The following is a 24,285-nucleotide window of genomic DNA, read 5'->3' as shown; positions in this document are numbered from 1 at the left end:
TAATATCTTCCCACCTTGTGGTCGCATTTAGCAGATTAGAACTGGATGATAATACAGTCTACATGTTTGCAACAATATTAACAATCATGCAAAAGAGATTTGCTATATCATATATACTGCTTTATGTGAGTATACTGTAATGTAATGCAAATCTTCCACTGAAGCGGTCTTTACCTGCCTGCGTATGGAACAGCTCGCTGTGCTGTCCTCAAATTTTGCTAGAAGTTGAGTGGCCATAAACTTGACCTTGTTTTCCTTCATTTCCCGTCCCTCACTGGATACAGCAGAACTCTGATTGAAGGGTTTGGCTGTCTGGAAGAGAAATAGACCAATCAGAATCAGTTCACATGCTTTTATCTTTAGTTTAGCATTGCTATACACTATAACACTGTAATACTGACCTCTTCTAAGTAACTAATTTTCCGTCTTCTCTTGTATATTGCATCGTTGTCTTCAAACTTTTTATCAGTCTAAGAAGCACAACAACAGTAAATTATACTTTCAATGATGTCAATAGAATTGTGATCATTTACATTTCATATCACATTTTTATGCCTGATTCATTATAATTTCACTAAAAATGCATACAAATTCTGAAACAATAAGTTACACTCTAAAAAATGCTGGGTTAAAAACAACCCAAGTTAGGATGAAAATGGACGAACCCAGCAATTGGGTTGTTTTAATCCAGCGAATTAATTGTTTTAACCCAGCGATTGGGTTGTTTTAACCCAGTGATTAAGTTGTTTCAACCCAGCATATGGGTTGTTTTAACTCAGCGAATTAATTGTTTTAAGCCAGCGAATGAGTTGTTTTAACCCAGCGATTAAGTTGTTTCAACCCAGCATATGGATTGTTTTAACTCAGCGAATTAATTGTTTTAACCCAGCGAATGAGTTGTTTTAACCCAGCGATTGAGCTGTTTTAACCCAGCGATTAGGTTGTTTCAACCCAGCATATGGGTTGTCTTAACCCAGCGATTGGGTTGTTTCAACCCAGCGAATTAATTGTTTTAACCCAGCGATTGGGTTGTTTTAACCCAGTGAATTAATTGTTTTAACCCAGCGATTAGGTTGTTTCAACCCAGCATATGGGTTGTTTTAACTCAGCGAATTAATTGTTTTAAGCCAGCGAATGAGTTGTTTTAACCCAGCGATTAAGTTGTTTCAACCCAGCATATGGATTGTTTTAACTCAGCGAATTAATTGTTTTAACCCAGCGAATGAGTTGTTTTAACCCAGCGATTGAGCTGTTTTAACCCAGCGATTAGGTTGTTTCAACCCAGCATATGGGTTGTCTTAACCCAGCGATTGGGTTGTTTCAACCCAGCGAATTAATTGTTTTAACCCAGCGATTGGGTTGTTTTAACCCAGTGAATTAATTGTTTTAACCCAGCGATTGGGTTGTTTCAACCCAGCGAATGAGTTGTTTTAACCCAGCGATTGAGCTGTTTTAACCCAGCGATTAGGTTGTTTCAACCCAGCATATGGGTTGTCTAAACCCAGCGAATTAATTGTTTTAACCCAGCGAATGAGCTGTTTTAACCCAGCGATTGAGCTGTTTTAACCCAGCGATTAGGTTGTTTCAACCCAGCATATGGGTTGTCTTAACCCAGTGAATTAATTGTTTTAACCCAGCGATTGGGTTGTTTCAACCCAGCGAATGGGCTGTTTTAACCCAGAGAATGAGTTGTTTTAACCCAGCGATTGGGTTATTTTAACCCAGCGATTGAGCTGTTTTAACCCAGTGAATGAGTTGTTTTAACCCAGCGATTGAGCTGTTTTAACCCAGCGATTGGGTTGTTTCAACCCAGTGAATGAGTTGTTTTAACCTAGCGATTGAGCTGTTTTAACCCAGCGATTAGGTTGTTTCAACCCAGCATATGGGTTGTCTTAACCCAGTGAATTAATTGTTTTAACCCAGCGATTGGGTTGTTTTAACCCAGTGAATTAATTGTTTTAACCCAGCGATTGGGTTGTTTCAACCCAGCGAATGAGTTGTTTTAACCCAGCGATTGAGCTGTTTTAACCCAGCGATTAGGTTGTTTCAACCCAGCATATGGGTTGTCTAAACCCAGCGAATTAATTGTTTTAACCCAGCGAATGAGCTGTTTTAACCCAGCGATTGAGCTGTTTTAACCCAGCGATTAGGTTGTTTCAACCCAGCATATGGGTTGTCTTAACCCAGTGAATTAATTGTTTTAACCCAGCGATTGGGTTGTTTCAACCCAGCGAATGGGCTGTTTTAACCCAGAGAATGAGTTGTTTTAACCCAGCGATTGGGTTGTTTTAACCCAGCGATTGAGCTGTTTTAACCCAGTGAATGAGTTGTTTTAACCCAGCGATTGAGCTGTTTTAACCCAGCGATTGGGTTGTTTCAACCCAGTGAATGAGTTGTTTTAACCTAGCGATTGAGCTGTTTTAACCCAGCGATTAGATTGTTTCAACCCAGCATATGGGTTGTCTTAACCCAGCGAATGAGTTGTTTTAACCCAGAGATTGAGCTGTTTTAACCCAGCGATTAGGTTGTTTCAACCCAGCATATGGGTTGTCTTAACCCAGTGAATTAATTGTTTTAACCCAGCGATTGGGTTGTTTCAACCCAGCAAATGGGCTGTTGTAACCCAGCGAATGAGTTGTTTTAACTCAGCGATTGGGTTGTTTTAACCCAGTGATTGAGTTGTTTTAACCCAGCGAATGGGTTTAACCTAGCAGTTAGGTTTTTAACACAGCGAATATGTTGTTTTAACCCAGCGAATAGGTTTAACCCAGCGTTTTTTTTTTTTTTTTTAAACCAGCAATTGAATTGTTTTAACCCAGTTGTTTTAACACAGTGGTTGGGTTGTTTTAACCCAGCGCTTGGGTTAAATATTTGGCTTAAATTTAACTCAACTATTGCTTAAAATGAACCCAAAATATTTTGGAAAGTAACAATTATTAATAAGTTTAATGAATAATAATTAAATAATAAACATTTATTAAATTGCTTATTAATAAATGTTCACCTTTTGATTATTATTGTTTCCTCTAATAATTATGTGTCTGATTTTAATTTCCAACCTATTTTGGGCTCATGTTAAGCCAGCCATATACTAATTTTTAAACAAGAGTTGAGTTAAATAAAACTGACCAGCATGTCGGACAAACATTTAACCCAACGACTGGGTTTGTCCATTTTCAACCCAACTTGGGTTGTTTTTAACCCAGCATTTTTTAGAGTGTACACTTATATTTCATACTTGTGGACTTTATGTATGTTAAAGGTTCCAACTGGAATTAATTTATAAATCCATCAATATATTCATTTCTTATAAAAATACATTTTCAAATAAGAAGATATATAAGAACAGTCTTTCATAGCTGAGTTTTTCTTTATAAATTTCACAGTGATGTCCAAACTTGATAGCATGAACAAAACAAAAGTCCACCAAACACAAACTGTAAAAGCACTTGTAATAGATCAAACCCATTGTATACTACCTTTGGTATGCGTTTACGAGGCTGAAGTGAACTCAGGGACTTGTAAGCAGGTCTGGGAGAACCTGATGAACATTTTTCATTATTTGCATCACCATCTCGCTTTGAATCTACAATAAACCACATGACAAAAAATTTGCATGACATTTGTCAATAAACAAGCATTGTAACCAAACACATCTCTTTACATACATAAAATCGTCATATTGCAGCTTGATTTTACTAGAAGAAGCCATCTGAATCAAACATGCTTCTGCTGTATCGCAGGTATGACATTTGACTTCTCTGAGGCCAGACAATATATAATATTTACGGCCTCCTTCAGTCCGGTGATGTGCAGATCTGTAGGGCGGAAACCTGGTCTCAGACAGACATGCATTCCTGGCATGACTGAAGGAATTGTGTAACACAAATGTTCTAGTGCGAAAGGCCAGATAAAATGTTTCTCTTTAGTGATTTTCCATAAAAGCACTGTATGTTTCCTTTAATGGTCACACCTTATGCAAACTCAAACTAGGTGGAAGACATGCTCAGCGCAGGTAAAAGGTTGTTCTGTTCTTTAAGCACCTTTAATTGTGGTATACTAAACTGGTGTACTTCTAAAGTCTGCTAAATTGGAACAACTAATGTTGTACTTAATGCTCTTTAATTGTGTGGAAGTAGTGCTGAGGTCCAACTAAACATATACTGAAGTATATTTGATTGTGATAAAGTGCAACTATTGCAAGTAAACTTTAGGTACACTTTAAATATCTTAAATTTAAAGACCATTTAACTATCACACAATCCTTATTAATAGTGATATTAAAACATTTTTATGCATAATATTAAGAAATGTGCATTGTGCAATAAAGAAATACTATATCAGTAAGTCTTAAGTGATATGTCAATAAATATGTTAATGTATTTGAAGTATACTTAGTATGAAATAAATGTATTTTAAACAGATTTTGGTATAGGTTTTTTGTACTAGGGACACTACATATGTCATTAAGGAAGTTCCATCCAATTGTCATGCTGGACATAAATATTACTGTTTTTAAATTCAACATTTTTTAATATATACTTTTTTTTAATCTCCTAAATTCAATCAAAGAAGCCGAGGAGGCTGTCAAAAAATTGTGGCTGATATTGATATTAAACTGAAAAACCTGTAGATGTAGTTTGCCATTTTTGCCAAATAATTTTGTCAGATAAATACCTTAACCAAGTTTAGTGTTTTGTTCTTTCCTCATATTTAAAATACTAATATATATATATATATATATATATATATATATATATATATATATATATATACCTCATATTTTAATCGTTTAATCAAACTTGTAGGGTCATAAAAACAAATATCCCCTCCGGACATCACATTTGGCCACTACTGTATATATGTACACTACAGTTCAAAGTTCAGATTTTTGTATATTAATACTTTTATTACTCTGAAGATTTCTGAAGGATCATGTGACAGTAATGATGCTGAAAATTCAGCTTTGACATCACAGGATTTTTACTGATTTTACTGTCACAATTTCCTCTGTGTTTTGTGTTCTAGGACTTTTATTTTGAAGTGTATTTTCTGTTTCCATTGTTCCCTTTGTTCACTTCCTGTGGTTTGTTCCTGTTTGCCTTTCTTTCTATAGTTACCCTTGTTTGTTTACATGACAATTCATTGCCCACACCTGTGCCTTGTCAAGCGTCTTGTTTTCCAGTGCATATATACAGTACACCACTGTGATTCAGTGGTCTGTCCTTGTCATGTTTTTGGTAAAGCTTATTTGCATTATTATATTCTTCTTTGTTTGTATGTTTATTAAAAAAAAACTGCTGTGAATTGATCCTCGCCTCTCCTCTTCCCTGTGTACCGTAACAATAAAATTTTAAAAACATGAAGTCATTTTAAATTGTCATAATATTTCTCAGTATCACTATTTTACTGTATCTTTGATCAAATGAATGAAGCTTTGGTGAGCAGAAGAGACTTCTGACTAAAAAATTTTCCCGACCCCAAACTTTTGAACGGTAGCGTACTTGATTCTGTATAAATGGTAGTATGCAAGTATGCTATTCCAAACAAAGTCAGTGACCCTTAATGGACTGTTATGAACGAGTTCACAATCTACCTGAAGGAGGTAGAGGCGTTCCCCGGAAAAGCTCATAGAATTTGGAGAGGTAGATGCCCATGCTGGTCTTGTCCGGCTCCGGTCCTGACGCCAGCTCTTTCCCTGTGATGAACGGCTTGATGCCAAACTCCTTCTCGGCCACGTCAAATGCCAGCTGAAGGTTTTTGGCACAGTCTTGCTCATTCAGAGAGTCATAATCGCTACAGGAAACAATATGATAAGAACAGAGAGCACAGGACCTGAATTAAACAAGCTGCCCTCTTGATGACATTTGTGCTAAGAAAGGTCAATCCCAAGTTATGAAACTTCTCTGCTTTGTTTTAGCAACTTTTGACAGACTTGAAAAATGGCTCCTGATAAAGTGTGTGAAATATTGCACATGGTTACGCTGTTCAAACTCTTTCACAGCCAAGAACGCTCAAGTTTAAAAGGCAAAGTTTTGATGAATAAGTGACATGGGAAAGTGATTTCTCAAGAGGTCAAAGTGCTTTTCACATGTCCTGCTCAAGTTTAGGATTACACAGTAACTAACCGTGCGAAGGCAAATGCTAAGAAACACACAGGACTGGATCTGTTGCCAACACAGAACATGATTTGTGGGCATGTCAGGAAGCAGACCAAATATTTATGAAATGTGCTAATGACTTAATTCCATTGCTTATGTTTTACTCATCAGATGAACATTATCAAAGTGTCATGTCATCTACTGTTTTACTAGGGACTGCCATATTCATACTTTATAATGGACAATATTAACATGTATTATGGTTGTTAAGAAATGGTACTGTACCATGGAAATATTATGTTTGTTTGTTGTTTTGCACATGGTACCATTATAATACCAATACCATGTGTTTTTGGATATTATACCTTGGTAATACTATGGGTTTTCTTAGACTTGGTACTATGTCAATGTCATGCTTTTTTAAGACATGCACTGTATTTATTTGGACATGGCACCATGAGACTATGTGTTTTCGGTATGTATTTTTGGTAACACTTTATTAGGGGTTCGTGAAACCCTATTGTAATTGTTAGATTTCAAAAGGATCAGCATTCTCCCCTAAAAGTGATCGGGCAGACCAAACTGTAAGTCGTAGAGATTGGGCTGGTAGTACTCACACCATCTACAAAGTCACCAAAGCTCGCCCCAATCGGCCTCACAGGGGCGCTACAGTGGAGAAAAGTACAAAATCGCTCATAACTCCTTTGATGGTCACCCTGGCGAAATTTTTGGGTATTTTGGATTTTTTTTTTTTAAATCAACTATTGCGAACTAGTCCTACGTTTTTGGCCCGATCAGAACCAAACCAGTGCAGCAAGATTCTCTGGAGTCTGATTGTCAGTAATTATCAAAAATAAGTTGACATTTCGGTTCATGGTCTCAAAGGGGCGCCAAAGTGTGCAGAGTTTTACTAAAACGGCTATAGCTCATTGACGGAATGACATATTTTCACCAAACTTGGCACATTCTGTGGTCGCATGAAAAACGACGTGGCGATTGGCCGTTTGGTGGCATTATAACATGAAAAAAAATACCTGTATCTTTGTCCAAGGTGCCAAGACTGCCTTAGAGGACATTGGCGTATCTCGAACGCGTCCGCCGGCGGCCAATGAAGTTTGAGCAGCTTTCAGACAAGCTTTACAGGGGCCGATCGGAACGAAACAGGGGCGCCTTTGCGCTTTTCATGTGGCTAAAGGATCGGATATGCAACATTTATACCGCAAGTTAGAACTCCTGATTCTGAGCAACTTAGCCTCTAGGACCGACGCTGTCAATCGAACCATTAAAACCATGTATTTCATTAGTAAATTGCTGTTATTGGCTGTAAATAGTCTTTTCCATCTCAGATGTAAATGGTTGTATGCTTGCTAAAGAAAACATCATAACTTTTTACGCAAGTGCTTAAAGGCCTTAAAGTGCTTGAACCCCAATAATTGCTGCTCGCAGCTATATTTTTACAGTGTCGTCGTTATACGTGATACATGTAGTTACTATAGTAATGACTATGAATTATGCATAATTACATACACCTAAACCAAACCCTAACCCTATTGTAAGTACATGTTAATTAATATTACTCAATATGAAGCTGTATAATTACACTGTAACAAGGATACCTTAAAATAAAGTGTAACCCTCTTTTCTGGATATGCGGTAGTACCAACATAATACCACGGTAGTTAAAAAATGGTACTGTAATATGTTTTTTTTTGTACAATGTACCATAGTAATACCATTTTCACTTTGTAGCATGGTAACACCGTTTGGACATGGTAATACCACAGTATTTTTGAAGTACCTTGGAGTATCATGTAAATATCATAGTATATTAATAATGGTAATAATACAGTACCATTGTGTATATTAAAACGCTATGGTATCGCCAACGCTTTACCATAGTATTGTCAGAATACTATGGTAAGGGACTTTCAAGATGGCTTTAGGTGATTCGGTAACACTTTATTTTACAGTGTCATTGTTACACGTTACTACATTAATAACTACAAATTACACATAATTGGAGACAAAGACAATGTTCTGCTGATGTTTCCTGCAGATGGGAGATGATGTAAAGAATCTCACATGAGCTGCGGTCTGAAGTGATGAATAAGAGCACAGAAAGCCAGGCCACTGCTCCAACAGGAAGTGAGGTCAGTCACACTCACACCCTTGTAGCCCTCTGTCTGCTTCTGACACCACGTCAGTAACCGACTCGGTCTGATCTCAGACTCTGTTAGACACACAAACACAAGCAGAGGAAAATGTTATTTTGAATCTGATCAACCAGAACAAATATACAAGGGTTGATGATCTGGGCTGAAAGTCATGGTGACATCTTCTCTTTGTCGGGTATCTGAACTTGCCTCATCAATGTCAGAGCAGAATAATCATCCTCTTACGTAACACATATTTATTAATGTTTCACAGTAGTGTGTCACCCTGACAGCTAACAGCTGTTTTTAGGTGCAGTAAAGCCATGTGTCAACAAGCACAATTGAACAGTAAGAGCAGAAAGGATTTATTGTGATTGATTTAAGGAAACAGCAGCACGAACAGAGCCTAGAGAAATGTGGTAGTTCTGTTTCCCTTTCAGTCGGTCACGTTCGACGTACGTCAGTAGTGACCGACGAATTGGGATATCGCTTAGAGAGCCCTATCATCTTCGTGTAAACTAAAACAAGCCAATGGAATTGGCGTGCGATATTTGCATAATGCGCACCGCCCCCGTCAGGTGTATATAAATAGGAAGCAGATGCAATCGCACTCTGTCTTTCGCTTCGGAGCCATTCACTGGTGTCCTGTTCAGAAGATTCCTTTCTTCGTTTGTTTTATTCTAAAACATTGCCTCAGAAGAGGATTTACAGCGAGCTTTCAGTGCTGGTGAAAGGGCACGTTCAGCGAGGTCGCGAGTCTCCGAGGAGCTGAGCTATAAGTTCAAACTGCTGTTTTCACAGCAACACAAAGAGTGTGTGCGTGTGTAGCGATTTGGGCCGGTTCCTCGGTGTGTCAGGGAGTGGTGTACCTGACACATCGCGTCGCTCCCTGGGTGCTTCAGCACGAGTGAGTTGACTTCCCCTTCTAAAAGAGCTTTACAGACGAACCCTGACAGTATGTCATTTCGTCTGTGCGTTAATGGGTGCGGTCGTTCCCTGGTCCCTGCTGATGGGCACAATCGTTGCATCTCGTGTTTGGGCATTCTGCACGCTGAAGCAGCTTTTGTGGATGGTTCATGTTCCCATTGCGGGAACATGACTATCGCGGTGCTGAGGTCGAGGCTCTCCTTCCTGAAGTCTCAGGAAGTGGGGGTCCCCTCTCCTATGCCGCGTACGACCGTTTTTTCCGGCCCCGGGGACCGGAATGACGGTACGGCGCTGTGTAGGAAGGGTGACCTGAGGATTACGGTCAGGGCTTCCCCGCCGAGCGGAAACGCTCCTCGGGCCCCTGCCGCCTCATCAGCACCGCAACCCATCGTGCCACCGTTGGTTTCCGCTGGGCCCTCTACGGACTGTCCAGCCGTTACCTTTGGTGTGCCGGCGGCGGATCGGATGTCGATCGCTGCATCGGAAGGTGAGCCTGAGTCCTCGGGGGAGGATTCGGACGCGCTGCCACCCGGGACGGTAGCGTTGCCCGAGTCGGATCCCGAGCTCACGGCTGTGCTCTCCCGGGCCGCCTTGTGCGTCGGGCTTGAGTGGAACCCTCCACCCTGTCCCGGCCCATCTCGGTTGGACGATTGGTACTTGGGGGGGGGTCGCGCTGGTCAAATCCAGCGTCCCGCCCCAATGCCTTTCTTCCCGGAAGTACACGATGAGGTGATCAGGTCTTGGCAAGCTCCGTTTGGGGCTCGTACAGGGCCTGGTCCCTCGTCCGCCTTCACCTCCCTGGACGGCGGGCTAGCCAGGGGGTACGCGAGGATCCCGCCAGTCGAGCGGTCTGTTGCGACGCAGTTGTGTCCAACGGCCGCTGGCTGGCGTGGTGAGCCGCGTCTCCCGTCCCAGGCCTGTGAATTCTCAGCCGGTCTGACTGAGAAAGCTTACAGTGCCTGTGGGCAGGCTGCCTCTGCCCTGCACGCGATGGCCCTTTTGCAGGTCTATCAGGCAAAAGCGCTGTCGCAGATGCCCCAGGAAGGTCCTGACCAACAGCTGCTTGGGGAGCTGCGCGCTGCCACTGACCTTGCCCTCCGGGCAACGAAGGTGACAGCGCGTTCTGTTGGCCAGGCGATGTCTACTCTGGTAGCCCAGCAACGCCACCTCTGGCTGACCTTGGCAGACATGAGGGAGACCGACAAACATCGGTTCCTGGATTCCCCCGTGTCTCCGGTCGGCCTTTTCGGCGACGCGGTGGAGAGCTGTGCCCAACAGTCCTCCGCTGCACAGAAGCAGGCTGAGGCTATCAGTCATGTCATGCCACGGCGGTCCGCTGCTGCCTCCGCCCAGCCGCCCGTGGCTCAGCCTCAGCCCGCTCGTCGCCGAGGGCACCCGCCTGCGTCTTCCTCCGCCCCTGCTAAGTTGGCAAAGCAGCAGCCTACACCAGCCAAACAGCAGGGTGCCGGTCGCGGACGTGGTGCCCAGCCCGTCTCTGCCAGCCAGGTGGCAAGCGGTCGGGGAAAACTCGGCCCTGAGACGGGCGACCTGGAGCGGAAGGTTCCTGCCGTTTGGGAGAGTATTCCATCTGCTCTCCCACCCCCGGAGGAGGGCCGGGGGGATTTTGTGGCGGCTGTCCATCTACCGCCGCTGGCTCTCCGGAGTCCAGCGGTACCCACTTTGCCACAAAAAGAGCAGTTTCCTCAAACTCCAGGTCACAACAAGGGGTGTCTGCCAGTGTGCCAGGCTCCGCCTCGCCGCTGACAGCTCCCTCCCCATTCGCCAGCAGGTGGCAGTGTGATGGTGCAGACCGCGTCCCGTGCGCCGTCTCCCATGCACACTGCTGCCTCGCGGAGTCCGACCCCACTTCGGGCCGCCCCCAAGCCGTCCGAGTCGGGTCCCTCTCTGCCTTGCTGCCCCACCCCCGGTGCGTCTGTGGTGCCTTTGGTCCCGCTGGCTCAGTGTCTGGAAGCGTGGATAGCGCTCCCCAGCCTGTCCAGTTGGCTCATTCGTACTATCAGACTCGGCTATGCGAGTCAGTTCGCCCGGTGTCCCCCGGTCTTCAGGGCTGTCCACTTCACTCAGGTGTCGTTGGACAGTGCACCTGTTCTCCGGGTGGAGATTGCTGTCCTCCTGGCGAAGGATACAATCAAGCCGGTCCCTCCAGCCGATATGAAGTCGGGGTTCTACAGCCCCTACTTCATTGTACCGAAAAAGGGCGGTGGGCTACGGCCAATCCTGGACCGTCCCCAGGATTGGTTTGCAGCAATAGACCTGAAGGACGCGTGCTTTCATGTCTCGATTCTGCCTCGACACAGACCCTTCCTAGGTCGGTCTGCGTTCGAGGGTCGGGCATGTCAGTACAAAGTCCTACCCGACATGGTTGTAGCTCCCAGCCGGTTGGGTCTTCAGGTCAACTGGGACAAGAGCAAACTCGCCCCCGGGTAGAGGATCTCTTGTCTCGGTCTCGAGCTAGACTCGGTCGCACGGACTGCGCGTCTCACCGAGGCGCGCGTCCAGTCGGTGTTGAACTGCCTGAGCTCGCTCAAGCGCAGGACAGCGGCTCCACTGAAAGATTTTCAGAGGCTCCTGGGGCATATGGCATCTGCAGCCGCGGTAACGCCGCTCGGATTGCTTCATATGAGACCGCTTCAACACTGGCTCCGCGGCCGGGTCCCGAGATGGGCGTGGCAGTGCGGCACGCTCCGTGTCCCCGTGACACCGAGCTGCTGTCGCACCCTTGTCCGGTGGTTGGACCCTTCGTTCCTGTGGGCCGGAGTACCCCTCGAACGAGTGTCCAGGCACGCTGTGGTCTCCACAGATGCCTCTGCCACGGGATGGGGGCCACGTACAACGGGCATGCAGTGACAGGTCTTTGGACGGCGCCTCAGCTGCATTGGCATATCAATTGCCTCGAGTTGCTAGCGGTTCGTCTTGCGCTGGCCCGCTTCAAGAAGCTGTTGTCAGGCAAGCGCGTTCTAGTCCGCTCACACAGCACTGCGGCCGTTGCGTACATCAACCGTCAAGGTGGTCTACGCTTCCGTCGCATGTCGCAACTCGCCCGCCATCTCTTGTTGTGGAGTCAGAAGGATCTGAGGTCCCTTCGGCCCACTCGTGTCTCAGGTGTGCTCAACCGTGCAGCCAACGAGCTGCCACGGCAGCATCCACTTGCGGGCGAGTGGCGGCTCCACCCCCAGGCGGTCCAGCTGATTTGGCAGCATTTCGGCGAGGCCCAGGTAGTCCTGTTTGCCTCCCCGGAAACTGCCCTCTGCCAGTGGTTTTATTCCCTGACCGGCGGCATGCTCGGCACGGATGCCCTGGCACACAGCTGGCCCCCGGGTCTGCGCAAATATGCGTTTCCCCCAGTGAGCCTTCTTGCACAACTCATGTGCAAGGTCAGGGAGGACGGGGAGCAGGTTCTGTTAGTGGCTCCGTACTGGCCCACTCGGACCTGGTTCTCAGACCTCATTCTCCTCGCGACAGCACCTCCCTGGCTGATTCCTCTGAGGAAGGACCCCCTGACTCAGAGACGGGGCACCCTGTGGCACCCGCGTCCCGATCTCTGGAACCTCCACGTGTGGTCCCTGGACGGGATGCGGAGGTTCTGAGTGATCTCCCGCAAGCGGTCGTAGACACCATCACTTTCGCTAGAGCTCCTTCCACTAGGAATCTCTATGCGTTGAAGTGGAACCTGTTCGTCGAATGGTGCGCCTCTCGCCGAGAGGACCCCCGATCATGTTCGGTCGGATCCGTGCTTTCCTTTCTGCAAGATGGGTTGGAGCGAAGGCTGTCTCCCTCCACCCTCAAGGTGTATGTTGCCGCTATTGCCGCACATCACCATGCAGTTGAGGGTAAGTCCCTGGGGAAACACGATCTGATCATCAGATTCCTGAGGGGGGCCAGGAGACTGAATCCTCCTCGCCCTTCCTCCGTACCCTCTTGGGATTTGACCCTGGTTCTCACAGCTCTCCGGGGTCATCCCTTTGAACCTTTGCAATCAGTCGACCTGAAACTAATGTCTCTTAAGACGGTTCTTCTGGTTGCATTGGCTTCCCTGAAGAGGGTAGGGGATCTGCATGCATTTTCGGTCGACGAAACGTGCCTAGAATTCGGGCCCGGTGATTCTCACATTGTCCTGAGACCCCGGCCTGGATACGTGCCCAAGGTTCCTACCACTCCCTTCAGAGATCAGGTAGTGAACCTGCAAGCGCTGCCCTCGGAGGAGGCAGACCCAGCCCTAGCTTTGCTCTGTCCCGTCCGCGCTCTGCGCGTTTACGTGGATAGAACGCGAAGCTTCAGGACCTCAGATCAGCTCTTCATCTGTTACGGAGGCCAGCAGAAGGGAAAGGCTGTCTCCAAGCAGAGGATGGCCCACTGGATAGTGGATGCCATCGCCTTGGCGTATGAATCCCAGGGCGTGCCTTGCCCGCTCGGGTTGAAAGCCCACTCCACCAGAGGGGTGGCCTCTTCCTGGGCGCTGGCTCATGGCGCCTCGCTGACAGATATTTGTAGAGCTGCGGGCTGGGCGACACCCAACACGTTCGCTAGGTTTTATAGCCTACGTGTAGAGCCGGTATCTTCACGTGTACTCGCATCCACTAGTCGGTAGACGTGTTGTACCCACTCTAAGTGTCGGCTTGCAATGCCATTCCCGCCACTGGCCGGATACGTGCATACTTCACTCCAGTCGTGTTCCCCGCTTGGCGAACCCTGTCGAGCTCCTCCGCCTCCCCTTCGGCTCGGACATTGCGGAGTGTCTGATGCCAGGCCTACATCCGTCGCTGACGCTGTCTGTTGGCTGGGGCCCATATGTCGTGATCCCTCTACGTGAGCGGTCCCATATGTGTAAATTCCACGGTTTAAAACTCCCTACGGGCCGAGTCCGTGTCTTTCCCTTAGCAGAGCCAGCTCTGCTGTCACCTGTCAGATGAGTCTCCCCCTAACCAGGCGGAGCCATCCCAGGGACTCCATATGTGTACTGCCCCCCGGGCCAGTCCATATGTGTATTTCCACGTAAACTCCTCCCCCATTGGGTAGGTAGTGGTCTCCGCAGCGTCCCTTACGGGTTCGCTTCCCCAGTGTAGTCTAGTTTACTAGTGGGTAGTGGTTAGACAGCAGTAGACTCTCTCGGCGTAAGCGCGCCCCCTTCACCGTCAGCCGGTGCTATGGGCGGCTGAGCTTGCGCTGGGCACTGGAAGGGGTTTCGTAACTGTGGCGCTTTAGTTGGGATCCCAATTCGTCGGTCACTACTGACGTACGTCGAACGTGACCGACTGAAAGGGAACGTCTCGGTTACGTATGTAACCCTCGTTCCCTGAAGGAGGGAACGGAGACGTACGTCCCGTCGCCACAGTTTCTGTACCCTCGCTGTAGTGCGGACACCAGTTGTCTCCTCAGCGAAAAACAGAGTGCGATTGCATCTGCTTCCTATTTATATACACCTGACGGGGGCGGTGCGCATTATGCAAATATCGCACGCCAATTCCATTGGCTTGTTTTAGTTTACACGAAGATGATAGGGCTCTCTAAGCGATATCCCAATTCGTCGGTCACTACTGACGTACGTCTCCGTTCCCTCCTTCAGGGAACGAGGGTTACATACGTAACCGAGACGTTTTGCCTCTTATTTTATTTCCTCTTATGAGGCAAAAATAGCCAAGGAAAGAGGAAGTTCTGCAGAAAAGTCCATGTTTTGCAGCACATTTTGTAGTACCGGTCAAAAGTTTGGAATAATTAAGATTTTTTGAATATATTTTAAAGGGGTCATGAATTGAGAAATCAACTTTTCCTTGAACTTTTGATATATAAGAGGTTATTATACTATAAGAATATCCTGTAAGTTTCAATACTGAAAACGCCCTTGTTAGTCCAATAAAAGCTTTTATTGACACCAGGTCCAGCGAATGACTGATCCTGGAATGTGCCTGTCTATGTCATAGATAGGTGAAACTCTGCCTCCACAGAAGAAATCAACGGCTACTTCATCATTGCAACATTAGCCCCACCCACTGGTGTGATGAGAAGGAAAGAAGAGCGATACAGGCCTAAAAATAACATTACATTTCAAGAATCCTAATGCTAGGAATAAGGTTATTTATTTTCAACAATGTAAATGCTTTATTTATTTGTATTCAGTTCATTTCACTGTGGATTCTTTGGTAAATCAGTCACATTTCGGCACAGGCTTTGCAAACAGACTTTTACGATATGGACTCGACAGTAATGCAACAACATGTCAGTAACTGTATTAATTCTAATGCCTGATCTGATATTAATGATTCTTGTACAGTCAGATGTTCTTTGTCTGTGTGTCAGTAAGTCAAACCAGTGACTAAATGATCAACTTCACAATCTGTTCTTTAAACTGTGATTAAATTATATATAGAAAGCAGTCAAAGAACGCTCCCTTTACAATCGCTGGAGCTGTCAATCAATCAGCACAAGTTTATCAGTGACTGAGTTCTGGACTAGCGACACTACCATTCAAAAGTTTGGGGTTTTAATTTTAAGAACAATATTTTTATTCAGCAATGATGCATTAAATTGATAATTGAAGTGAATGTTTCACAGAACTAATTCATACATGTTTGAGGGTGAGTAAATCATGAATTTCCTGTTTTGGGGGGGTGAACTATTCCTTTGGCAGCATGGCGATCCTTACGCCAGATTTGTTTAGGGTTGTACTCTCCTCACTTTGGCTCCGCGGGTAATAACAAACCTCAGTCTGGATCAAATTCCCTCAGCAGAAATATATTCTGCCTCTCCCTGAACCTGCCACATGTCGGGAGGACTGCACTCGCTCTGCTGTTTTGAGAACGTTCCTAAAACAGGAGCTGGCTGTTATCTGGTGGAAGTAGGAATGCTGTAAACACTCGCCTGAGCTGCTCGCCTTTTCTCGTTGTCTGTGATTATCATATGCAAATCTCAGCCCTCATATACAGTACTAGCTTGGCGGCAACTCTTGAGGAACTGGATGATCCACTCAAGAAGTAAAAGAGCAGAGGATAATTATAGACACGTGTTAGACTGATTAGAAGGTTCATCTAACCTCGCCTGGCCAAGTTGACAGGGCGGCGTATCGTGGCGGCCCGTTCCAGAGAGCACGACTTCATCTCTCCACAGATATAGTTGTTGCGGACCTGCGAAGTAGAAAACAGTAGTGAGAGATCATTTCAATGAGAGTAAATGATTCTGATTGAATGAGACATGTTAAACAAAAAAAAATCACTAGCTTCAAAACACAGCTTCATAAAACAGTGACAGCATAATATATATATATATATATATATATATATATATAGAGAGAGAGAGAGAGAGAGAGAGATAGATAGATAGATAGATAGATAGATAGATAGATAGATAGATAGATAGATAGATAGATAGATAGATAGATAGATAGATAGATAGATAGATAGATAGATTTGTTGTGTTTGATACATTTTTTCAGGATTCTTTGATGAATACAAAGTAAAAAAAAACAAAAAAAAAACACCAATTATTTGAAATAGAAATCTTTTGTAACATAAATGTCTTTACTGTCACTTTTGATCAATTTAATGTATCCTTGCTGAATAAAAGTATTTATTTTCTTTTCCTTCTTTTTTTAAAATCTTCCTTACCCCGGTTTCCACAAAAATATTATGCCGCAAAAATTGTTTTCAACTAATTATCAGAAATGTTTCTTCAGCAGCAAATCAGCATTAGAATGATTTCTGAAGGATCATGTGACACTGAAGACTGGAGTAATGATGCTGAAAATTCAGCTTTGATCACAGAAATAAATGACATTTATAAAATATATTAAATTAGAAAACAATTCTTTTAAATTGTAAAAAATATATCACAAAATTACTGTTTTTATTGTATTTTTTTATCAAATAAATGCAGCCTTGGTGAGCAGAAGAGACTGTAAAAAAAGTAAAATGTAAATAATAATAATAAAATTAATAAAAAATAATAAAAAACCTAATTATTACAAACTTTTAACCAGTAGTGTATTAGTTTATTTATGGTGATTGTCATGGGTGTTTTATAAAAGCAGTAAGTCACTTGAGCTTAGTTGAACTTAGTTACACGTTACTACATGTACTTACTATAGTAATAACAGTAAATTATGCATAATTACAAGTAACTAACCCTAAACCAAACCCTAACTCTAATAATACTCAGTACTTACTTGATTAAGTACATTGTAACTATGTGACCTTAAATAAAAAATTTTGTAATGATTTTTGTAATGTATTGTGCACAAATAGAAATGCCATCTCACCTGGTGTGGCCTCACACAGTTTGAATTAAGGTTTGGATAGCGTGTTCCTGGATCTATGGTGTACAAATCAAAGTTTTTGGCAATGTTTTCAGGTGTTGTCTGAGGTAGCAATCGGTACAGACTCTCCCTAGAAAAATAATGAAGCAACTATATGAATAAGCTATTAATGGCATTCTAAGTACCTATTAGTTCACCCAAAAATTTGAAATGACATGAGGGTGAGTAATTAATGACAGAAATTTTATTTTTGGGTGAACTAACCCTTCAAGGCTTTCAACATATTTGAAATAAAAAAAAGTCATAAATTAAAAAGAATGAATATTAATTACGAGACATTTATTTATGTCATAATTTTAATATGAACAAATGATTGATTATAGATGAAAATATGTTTCAGTATGCATCTGATGCTGTGTGTGCATTTGTTTGCACATGTGAATTTTGACCTGCACTGACCTCTCTGCCAGCACCTCCAGTGGATTTCTACCCTGCGCCCAACTTTTTACCATCCAAGCCGTGTCAAAGGCTGCCAGGAAGCCTCGGGCACAGCCTGTCCCCATAGGCCAGAAGGGCTACAGTTAGACAGACAACCACAAACGCATGTCATCAGAATCTAACGTAATAATCATAAATATAAACAAGCACAAGTATGATGATTATTTAGTCATAATTGCACAGTAGTGTAATCTCACCTCCAGAAGGCTGTCTCCCACTAGTGCCACCAGTACACTATGACCAAACCTCTCCCTGACCAGAGCGGCATTTTCTGAGGCGTACATGCTGGTGAAGTCGAACATGGCCACATCAGGCTGACTGCAGTGGTTCATGGCGTAGTCCAGTGTGGGCAGCTGGTAGTGAGTGGCGTAGTCGGCTGCCTCTCGTGCATACGTCAGCAAAGCCTCTTGATTCACATTCTCACTGTTCAGCAGTGCCTCAGTGTCGATATAATCCTAGCAAATACAAAAAATTCTGTTACCACACCAAACATGTCTACTGGCTGTAAGCGAGCTGTGATAGCTGATTCTTTAAAGGTGCCCTAGAACCAGTTTTTACAAGAAGTAATATAAGTCTAAGGTGTCCCCTGAATGTGTCTGTGAAGTTTCAGCTCAAAATACACCATAGATTCTTTTTAAATTAATTTTTTTAACTGCCTATTTTGGGGCATCATTAACTATGCACCGATTCAGGCTGTGGCCCCTTTAAATCGCGTGCTCCCTGCCCCCCTGAGCTCTCGACCATAATACAGTGCATTTACAAAGTTCACACAGCTAATATAACCCTCAAATGGATCTTTACAAGATGTTCGTAATGCATACTGCATGCATGCGTCGGATCATGTGAGTATAGTATTTATTTGGATGTTTACATTTGATTCTGAATGAGTTTGATGGTGCTCCATGGCTAACGTGCTAACATGACACACTGTTGGAGAGTTTCATAAAGAATGAAGTTGTGTTTATGAATTATACAGACTGCAAGTGTTTAATAATGAAAATAGCGACGGCTCTCTAGTCTCCGTGAATACAGTAAGAAACGATGGTAACTTTAACCACATTTAACAGTACATTAGCAACATGCTAACGAAACATTTAGAAAGACAATTCACACATATCACTAAAAATATCATGTAATCATGAATCATGTCAGTTATTATCGCTCCATCTGCCATTTTTCACTATTGTCCTTGCTTGCTTACCTAGTCTGATGATTCAGCTGTGCACAGATCCAGACGTTAATACTGGCTGCCCTTGTCTAATGCCTTGAACATGAGCTGGCATATGCAAATATTGGGGGTGTACATATTAATGATCCCGACGTAACAGTCGGTGTTATGTTGAGATTCGTCTGTTCTTCGGAGGTCTTTTAAACAAATGAGATTTACATAAGAAGGAGGAAGCAATGGAGTTTGAAACTCAATGTATGTCTTTTCCATGTACTGAACTCTTGTTATTCAACTATGCCAAGATAAATTCAATTTTTGATTCTAGGGCACCTTTAAAGGGGACCTATAATGCTCCTCTTGCAAGATGTAATATAAGTCTCTGGTGTCTCCAGAATGTGTCTGTGAAGTTCAGACCATGCGCTTAGATCGTTAAAATAGGGCCCTTTGTTTCTTATCAGAAATAAGAAAGCACAAAGCTCTTTGCAATTATTGGATGGAAGGCGCTACAAATAATGTCTGGTGCAGCAAAAAAATGCAGACCTGGCAACTCTGGCTTTAACTACGGATGAATCATGGGGTCAAATAAAGCCTGCTTTAACGTCACTATTTTTTAACTGTTAATGTGTTATTGTCGTGTTAACTAAATTCAACACGAGAGTTTTTTTTGCACAGTTCACACTCAGTCTGAACACGTTTTCCGGCACCCTTGTGATTAACAGGATATACAGTAATCAGCCCTGATCATCAGTGTTTTCAATTGGCCGATGACATTAAAGCATCAAACTCACATGAACGATGACACCCTTGTCCAGCAGACTCTGCTTCTTAGCTGTCATGACAAAGTAGTGTGTGTTGTCTTTGTAGTATACGATGTTCTCTAGATCAATCCCTGCGAAAGAGACAAAATCGAGGTCTTACATGAATCTGTGTCATATTTTTTTCTTACATGTAATATGACAAAATGAGTCTCTTGAGGTCAGTGTGAGTTTAAGACAGGATTTTAAAGGAATTCAGTTTCAAAGGGGTACGAGTCACGACAGGTATACAAAGCATACGTATGTTCTTGAAGGGAGGAAGCCCATAATCCCCTGGAGGATAAACATTTACGTGACAAATCAGAGCAAGGGGATGATAACTCAAATATGGCTGCTCCTCACAGCAGATAACACTGACACGCTTATGGAAAACATTGCGGGAAAATACCGGAATGAGGTGAAAGTTCATCGCTGAAATGGTTGGGAGATATTTCTTTATTATCCATGGAGCTGAAGGCCTAGTTTAGACTAATGTGATGTATTTTTAGTGGCTAATGTGGCTTATTTTGCTCACCGGTTTCCTGTTTGAGATCCTGAAAGAATTTCTGGTTGAAGATGAAGGCAACTCCACTTATCTCCTCAACCTTCGCCTCTGCGGTGGTGTTTCTGTTGATGAAGTTTGCCGTTATGGCGATGGCCAGTTTGCCACGAAATTCCTTCCTCCTGAACCCTGAGAAACAGAGGAAGGGAAAAATGTAAGGGGAAAATGTTCTGGTCCCTACATAATGTCCCTCGAAATGTTCCTGTTTGACAAAGGTACACTAATGAAGGGAAAATATGCCACTCTGTCAGTATCGCAAGCCCATTATTTTAGGCTCAAAGACGCTCAGTGTAACCAACTACAATTAGACAGGTTTCCAGAGACTTTGACCAGAGTTATTATCATTAACTGAACCTAAAACCATACAGTAAAGTTCAACATTTCTCATTTTTGTTTAGTTTAGGTTGAAGAACTAAAATAACTAAAACTAAAAACTATACGTTAATAAAAAAAAATAACAAAACCACAATGAAATTACTAAAATTTTAACTAAAATTAAAACAGAAAATATAAAACTGAAATCTAATTCAACATTTTAACCAAAAAAATATAACATTATATCAATGACACTAAAATAACTTGAAGATATTTGATGTTTAATGGAGAGATGTTTAATGTTTTTGCTTGCATATTTAACACATTATGTAAATAAAAAACAATAAGGTTAAAACATGATTTATTGAATTGTATGATTATGACTTTAATTTATTTTGCTCCCTCTGCTGAAAGTATACTTTAATTGTTTTATTTATTATTACATTATTAATCAATGTCACTGGTAAACTGGTATCATAACGTTTCAAAACATCAAAGGAATTGTCTCCTGTTTCAAAAGATCTGTACACAAATCAGTTAAAAAGAGTATGTGTTCATTTTAAAACAAAAACATTTAGAGATATGAAAACAAAGAAAAATGCCTAATAAAATGGGAGCTCTAATAAAATGGGCTCTTTAAATGGGAGTTAATAACTTGATTATAAAAGTTCAAAACTGAAAGACTTTCATACTTATTTGTCCAGAAAGTGCACATAGTGAAAGGTATGTCATTGCAGTCAAGAGCATAAAATATTGTTGGCAATAGTGATAACATGCACTTTCAACAATGGCTGAATTTGTCAATGGTCAAGTGCCAAACTAAAGGGAACACTAATCACCATAATGGCGACTTCACACAGACTTCAACAACCTTTGTACGGTACATGTACAATATGAAAGATATAAAGCCAAACTCGTTTCTAATCTCTAAGTGAATATGGTAATGCTGTTTTGGAGTTGTTGAATCATCCTCTGGTGAGATATCATTGATTTTATTTGCAGTTGATTTCATCTAAGGCTTTGTGGCTGTAAGTCAGTTGTAGCTGTTGTGTTTCTGCTCATCTCATCTCTTCTCTTTTTTCTGTTCTTGTTGTTCCTCTTATCTTCAGTGATTTTGCTTGTTAACAGCAGGTGTTCATCACTAATATTCAATCATCACTTATAAAGTGAATCTACTAATTTCACTAAAGTCAACATTGCTTCAGTGTTAATGTTACTCTCTATAGATTGTGACCACATGAAAACTGAGCAGTTTTTGTTTAACACAAGAGGATTTTACTGTGTACCAGTAAACATGTAACCAGCAACATGCATTTTTCTTTATTAAATAATTTATTAAAACGGATTTGGAAAATTGTCTCTTGTTTGGTGAAAATGTCTTAATGCTTAATTAAAAAAAAAAAAAAAAAAAACGCTGTATTTTTCATATATGTTACCTTTATACTACACCGCTGTTTCCATTGTCATTTGGCTTCCTGGTTCTGTGATACCACTCCCTCCGAAATAGCAATGGGCTCAGATTGGTTATCTGGCCCAGTGTACTCTGATTTGCTGAAGCATCCCAAAATGACACGTCCCTTACCATTATATTACATGTGCTTCAGTGGAAATGTAAATAATGGCATCCATATTGCCGTATCAAATTGAGCCCGAATCAGACCCAGATAGCAGTAATGATGAAGAGGGTCAAGCAAAACCTCTGCAAGCATGGTTTTTAAAGGACGTTAATGAATGGTAAATATTTCCATTTGTATTTGTGTCAAAGTGTTTAGATATGTTGTCACATATAAAAGTTACTGCTGTTTGTTAGCTTTCAATATACGGTTTTATCCTGATTAAAGTTTTACTGTAGCCGAATACATGACTGAGTAGTAGCATTTTTGTAAAGGTATCGTTTAATTTTAAGCATGAACAACTGTTACTCTATGAACATAGAAGTTTGTTGGTGTTTGTTGGAGAAGTATGCAACAGAATTTAGCTAACTTGCTAGCGAAGCAAAAACGCGTTGGTCTTTGTTTATGTCCTCGATGCAACCAAAAAATAGCAACATAATACATTTAAAAGATATGTACAAACAATAAAACGTACTTACAGTTAGGGGCCCATAAACAGCAGCTTCTGCTTTTAAAGTGGGAACTGCTTCATCTTTCAGTAATAGCCTTTATGCAAATCCAGCATTAAACTCGTGTAGATTCTGGAAGCTGTTTTCCGCGCCGCATCAAGCGTAGACAATATCACTGATTATAATGGGTTCTATTATCTATTGACGCATCGCATCGCGCCGCACCGCGCGCGTCCGGTGTAGACAACTCTTCTGCTTCCATAATGCCGCGTGACATGGCCTCACCCACTTTTCGTGCATGTTCCCGTGGGCAGTGTTTATGCTAATTGCAGGGTTTATGATGTCACCAACCCGGGAAGAAGCTCGTTGTAGTCCAAACCGGTCCGTTTTTGTAGGCATCAAACTGCCATAACAATATCTCCGTTTGCATTGAACTTTCAGCGCTGTAATTTTGCAGATACTGTTTATGCTCAAGCAGCAATATTACACACTAACTAATCACAATGAACCACCCCTTTAAAGGTTACAATTAACAACAGAGCCCAAACTATTAAAATCAGTTGCTATTTATTTTTAGATTTAATAATCAACACTCAAATAAATAAATAAAAAACGTAAGTGGCACATAAGACAGGTATTGCATTAACTTCTAAATTATTACACTAATTCATTTTTGAAATATAATTGTGACGAGCAGGGCGGGCGAGAGCCGTGAGGGAACGGCGCGAGGCCGGTGACGCGAGTGATAATGAGCGTCACCTGCGAGGCGTGCCGGCCTCGAGTCTCTCACGGAGGAGCTCCGGAGGCATAAAAGGAGGAGCGACATCAGTGAAGGACGAGAGAGGACCAGGCCTGGACTTTATTTTATGTTTTATTATGTTTGTGTGGCCGGCAGACGTCCGCGAGGGTCTGCCGGCATTACTTTCGTTTTGTTCTTTGTTTATTTTGAATTAAACTTTTGTTGAACGTTCGCCGGTTCCCGCCTCCTTCTTCCCACATCTACTGACCTCGTTACAATAATCATTTACACAGCTACTGTAATGACTTGTTTTCATGACAAATTTATTTAAACATACATTAAATAATCAAGACATCACTAACAGGTTAAGTAAATATAATGAATAGGCTAATATAGTTCATTTCTCTAGCGTACTAACCTGCTGTTGACAATAAAAGCCTGAGGTAAATGTAATGCTACATGAAATATTATTCTCAAGCTGTTTTATTGATGTCTTTCCACAGTTGAAACACTGGTTGAGAGATTATATGTAAACATACCGATTGATCGTCTCTTCTTCTTCTACTTCTGTGCTCTTTACTAGTAGCAAACAGCATTGCATTACCACACACGCCCCCTTCTGGATTGGAGTGTGGATCGCCTGTGACTGTCTGTATTCGTCTTATGACTACATGCACCGAACCATGACATCCGTACTGTT

The 24,285-nt window shown here is 42.6% G+C and overlaps 1 protein-coding gene across 18 annotated transcripts in view; it reads right to left on the bottom strand.

The window, feature by feature from the left end:
* The window catches only part of mical2a (microtubule associated monooxygenase, calponin and LIM domain containing 2a), a 93,108-nt gene that overhangs the window by 25,804 nt on the left and 43,019 nt on the right, over positions 1-24,285 (bottom strand). For all 18 annotated transcript variants that reach the window (XR_007184349.1, XR_007184350.1, XR_007184351.1 and 15 more), the window contains 11 exons: positions 20,443-20,598; positions 19,902-20,002; positions 18,143-18,400; positions 17,907-18,022; positions 17,451-17,577; positions 16,230-16,320; positions 8,184-8,331; positions 5,597-5,796; positions 3,480-3,586; positions 402-470; positions 175-312 (listed from right to left, as the gene is read on the bottom strand). Coding sequence is in view for 14 of the 18 variants with exons in the window: in XM_048186223.1 (XP_048042180.1) it covers positions 175-312; positions 402-470; positions 3,480-3,586; positions 5,597-5,796; positions 8,184-8,331; positions 16,230-16,320; positions 17,451-17,577; positions 17,907-18,022; positions 18,143-18,400; positions 19,902-20,002; positions 20,443-20,598 (1,511 nt within the window). In the remaining 4 variants the exon portion in view is untranslated. The remainder of the gene's footprint in view (positions 1-174; positions 313-401; positions 471-3,479; positions 3,587-5,596; positions 5,797-8,183; positions 8,332-16,229; positions 16,321-17,450; positions 17,578-17,906; positions 18,023-18,142; positions 18,401-19,901; positions 20,003-20,442; positions 20,599-24,285) is intronic.

This window comes from Megalobrama amblycephala, linkage group LG3, assembly GCF_018812025.1.
Source record: "Megalobrama amblycephala isolate DHTTF-2021 linkage group LG3, ASM1881202v1, whole genome shotgun sequence".
In the NCBI taxonomy this organism is placed as follows: domain Eukaryota; kingdom Metazoa; phylum Chordata; class Actinopteri; order Cypriniformes; family Xenocyprididae; genus Megalobrama; species Megalobrama amblycephala.
The sequence above is the reverse complement of the archived record's forward strand: the minus strand, read 5'-3'. Positions and strand labels throughout refer to the sequence as shown.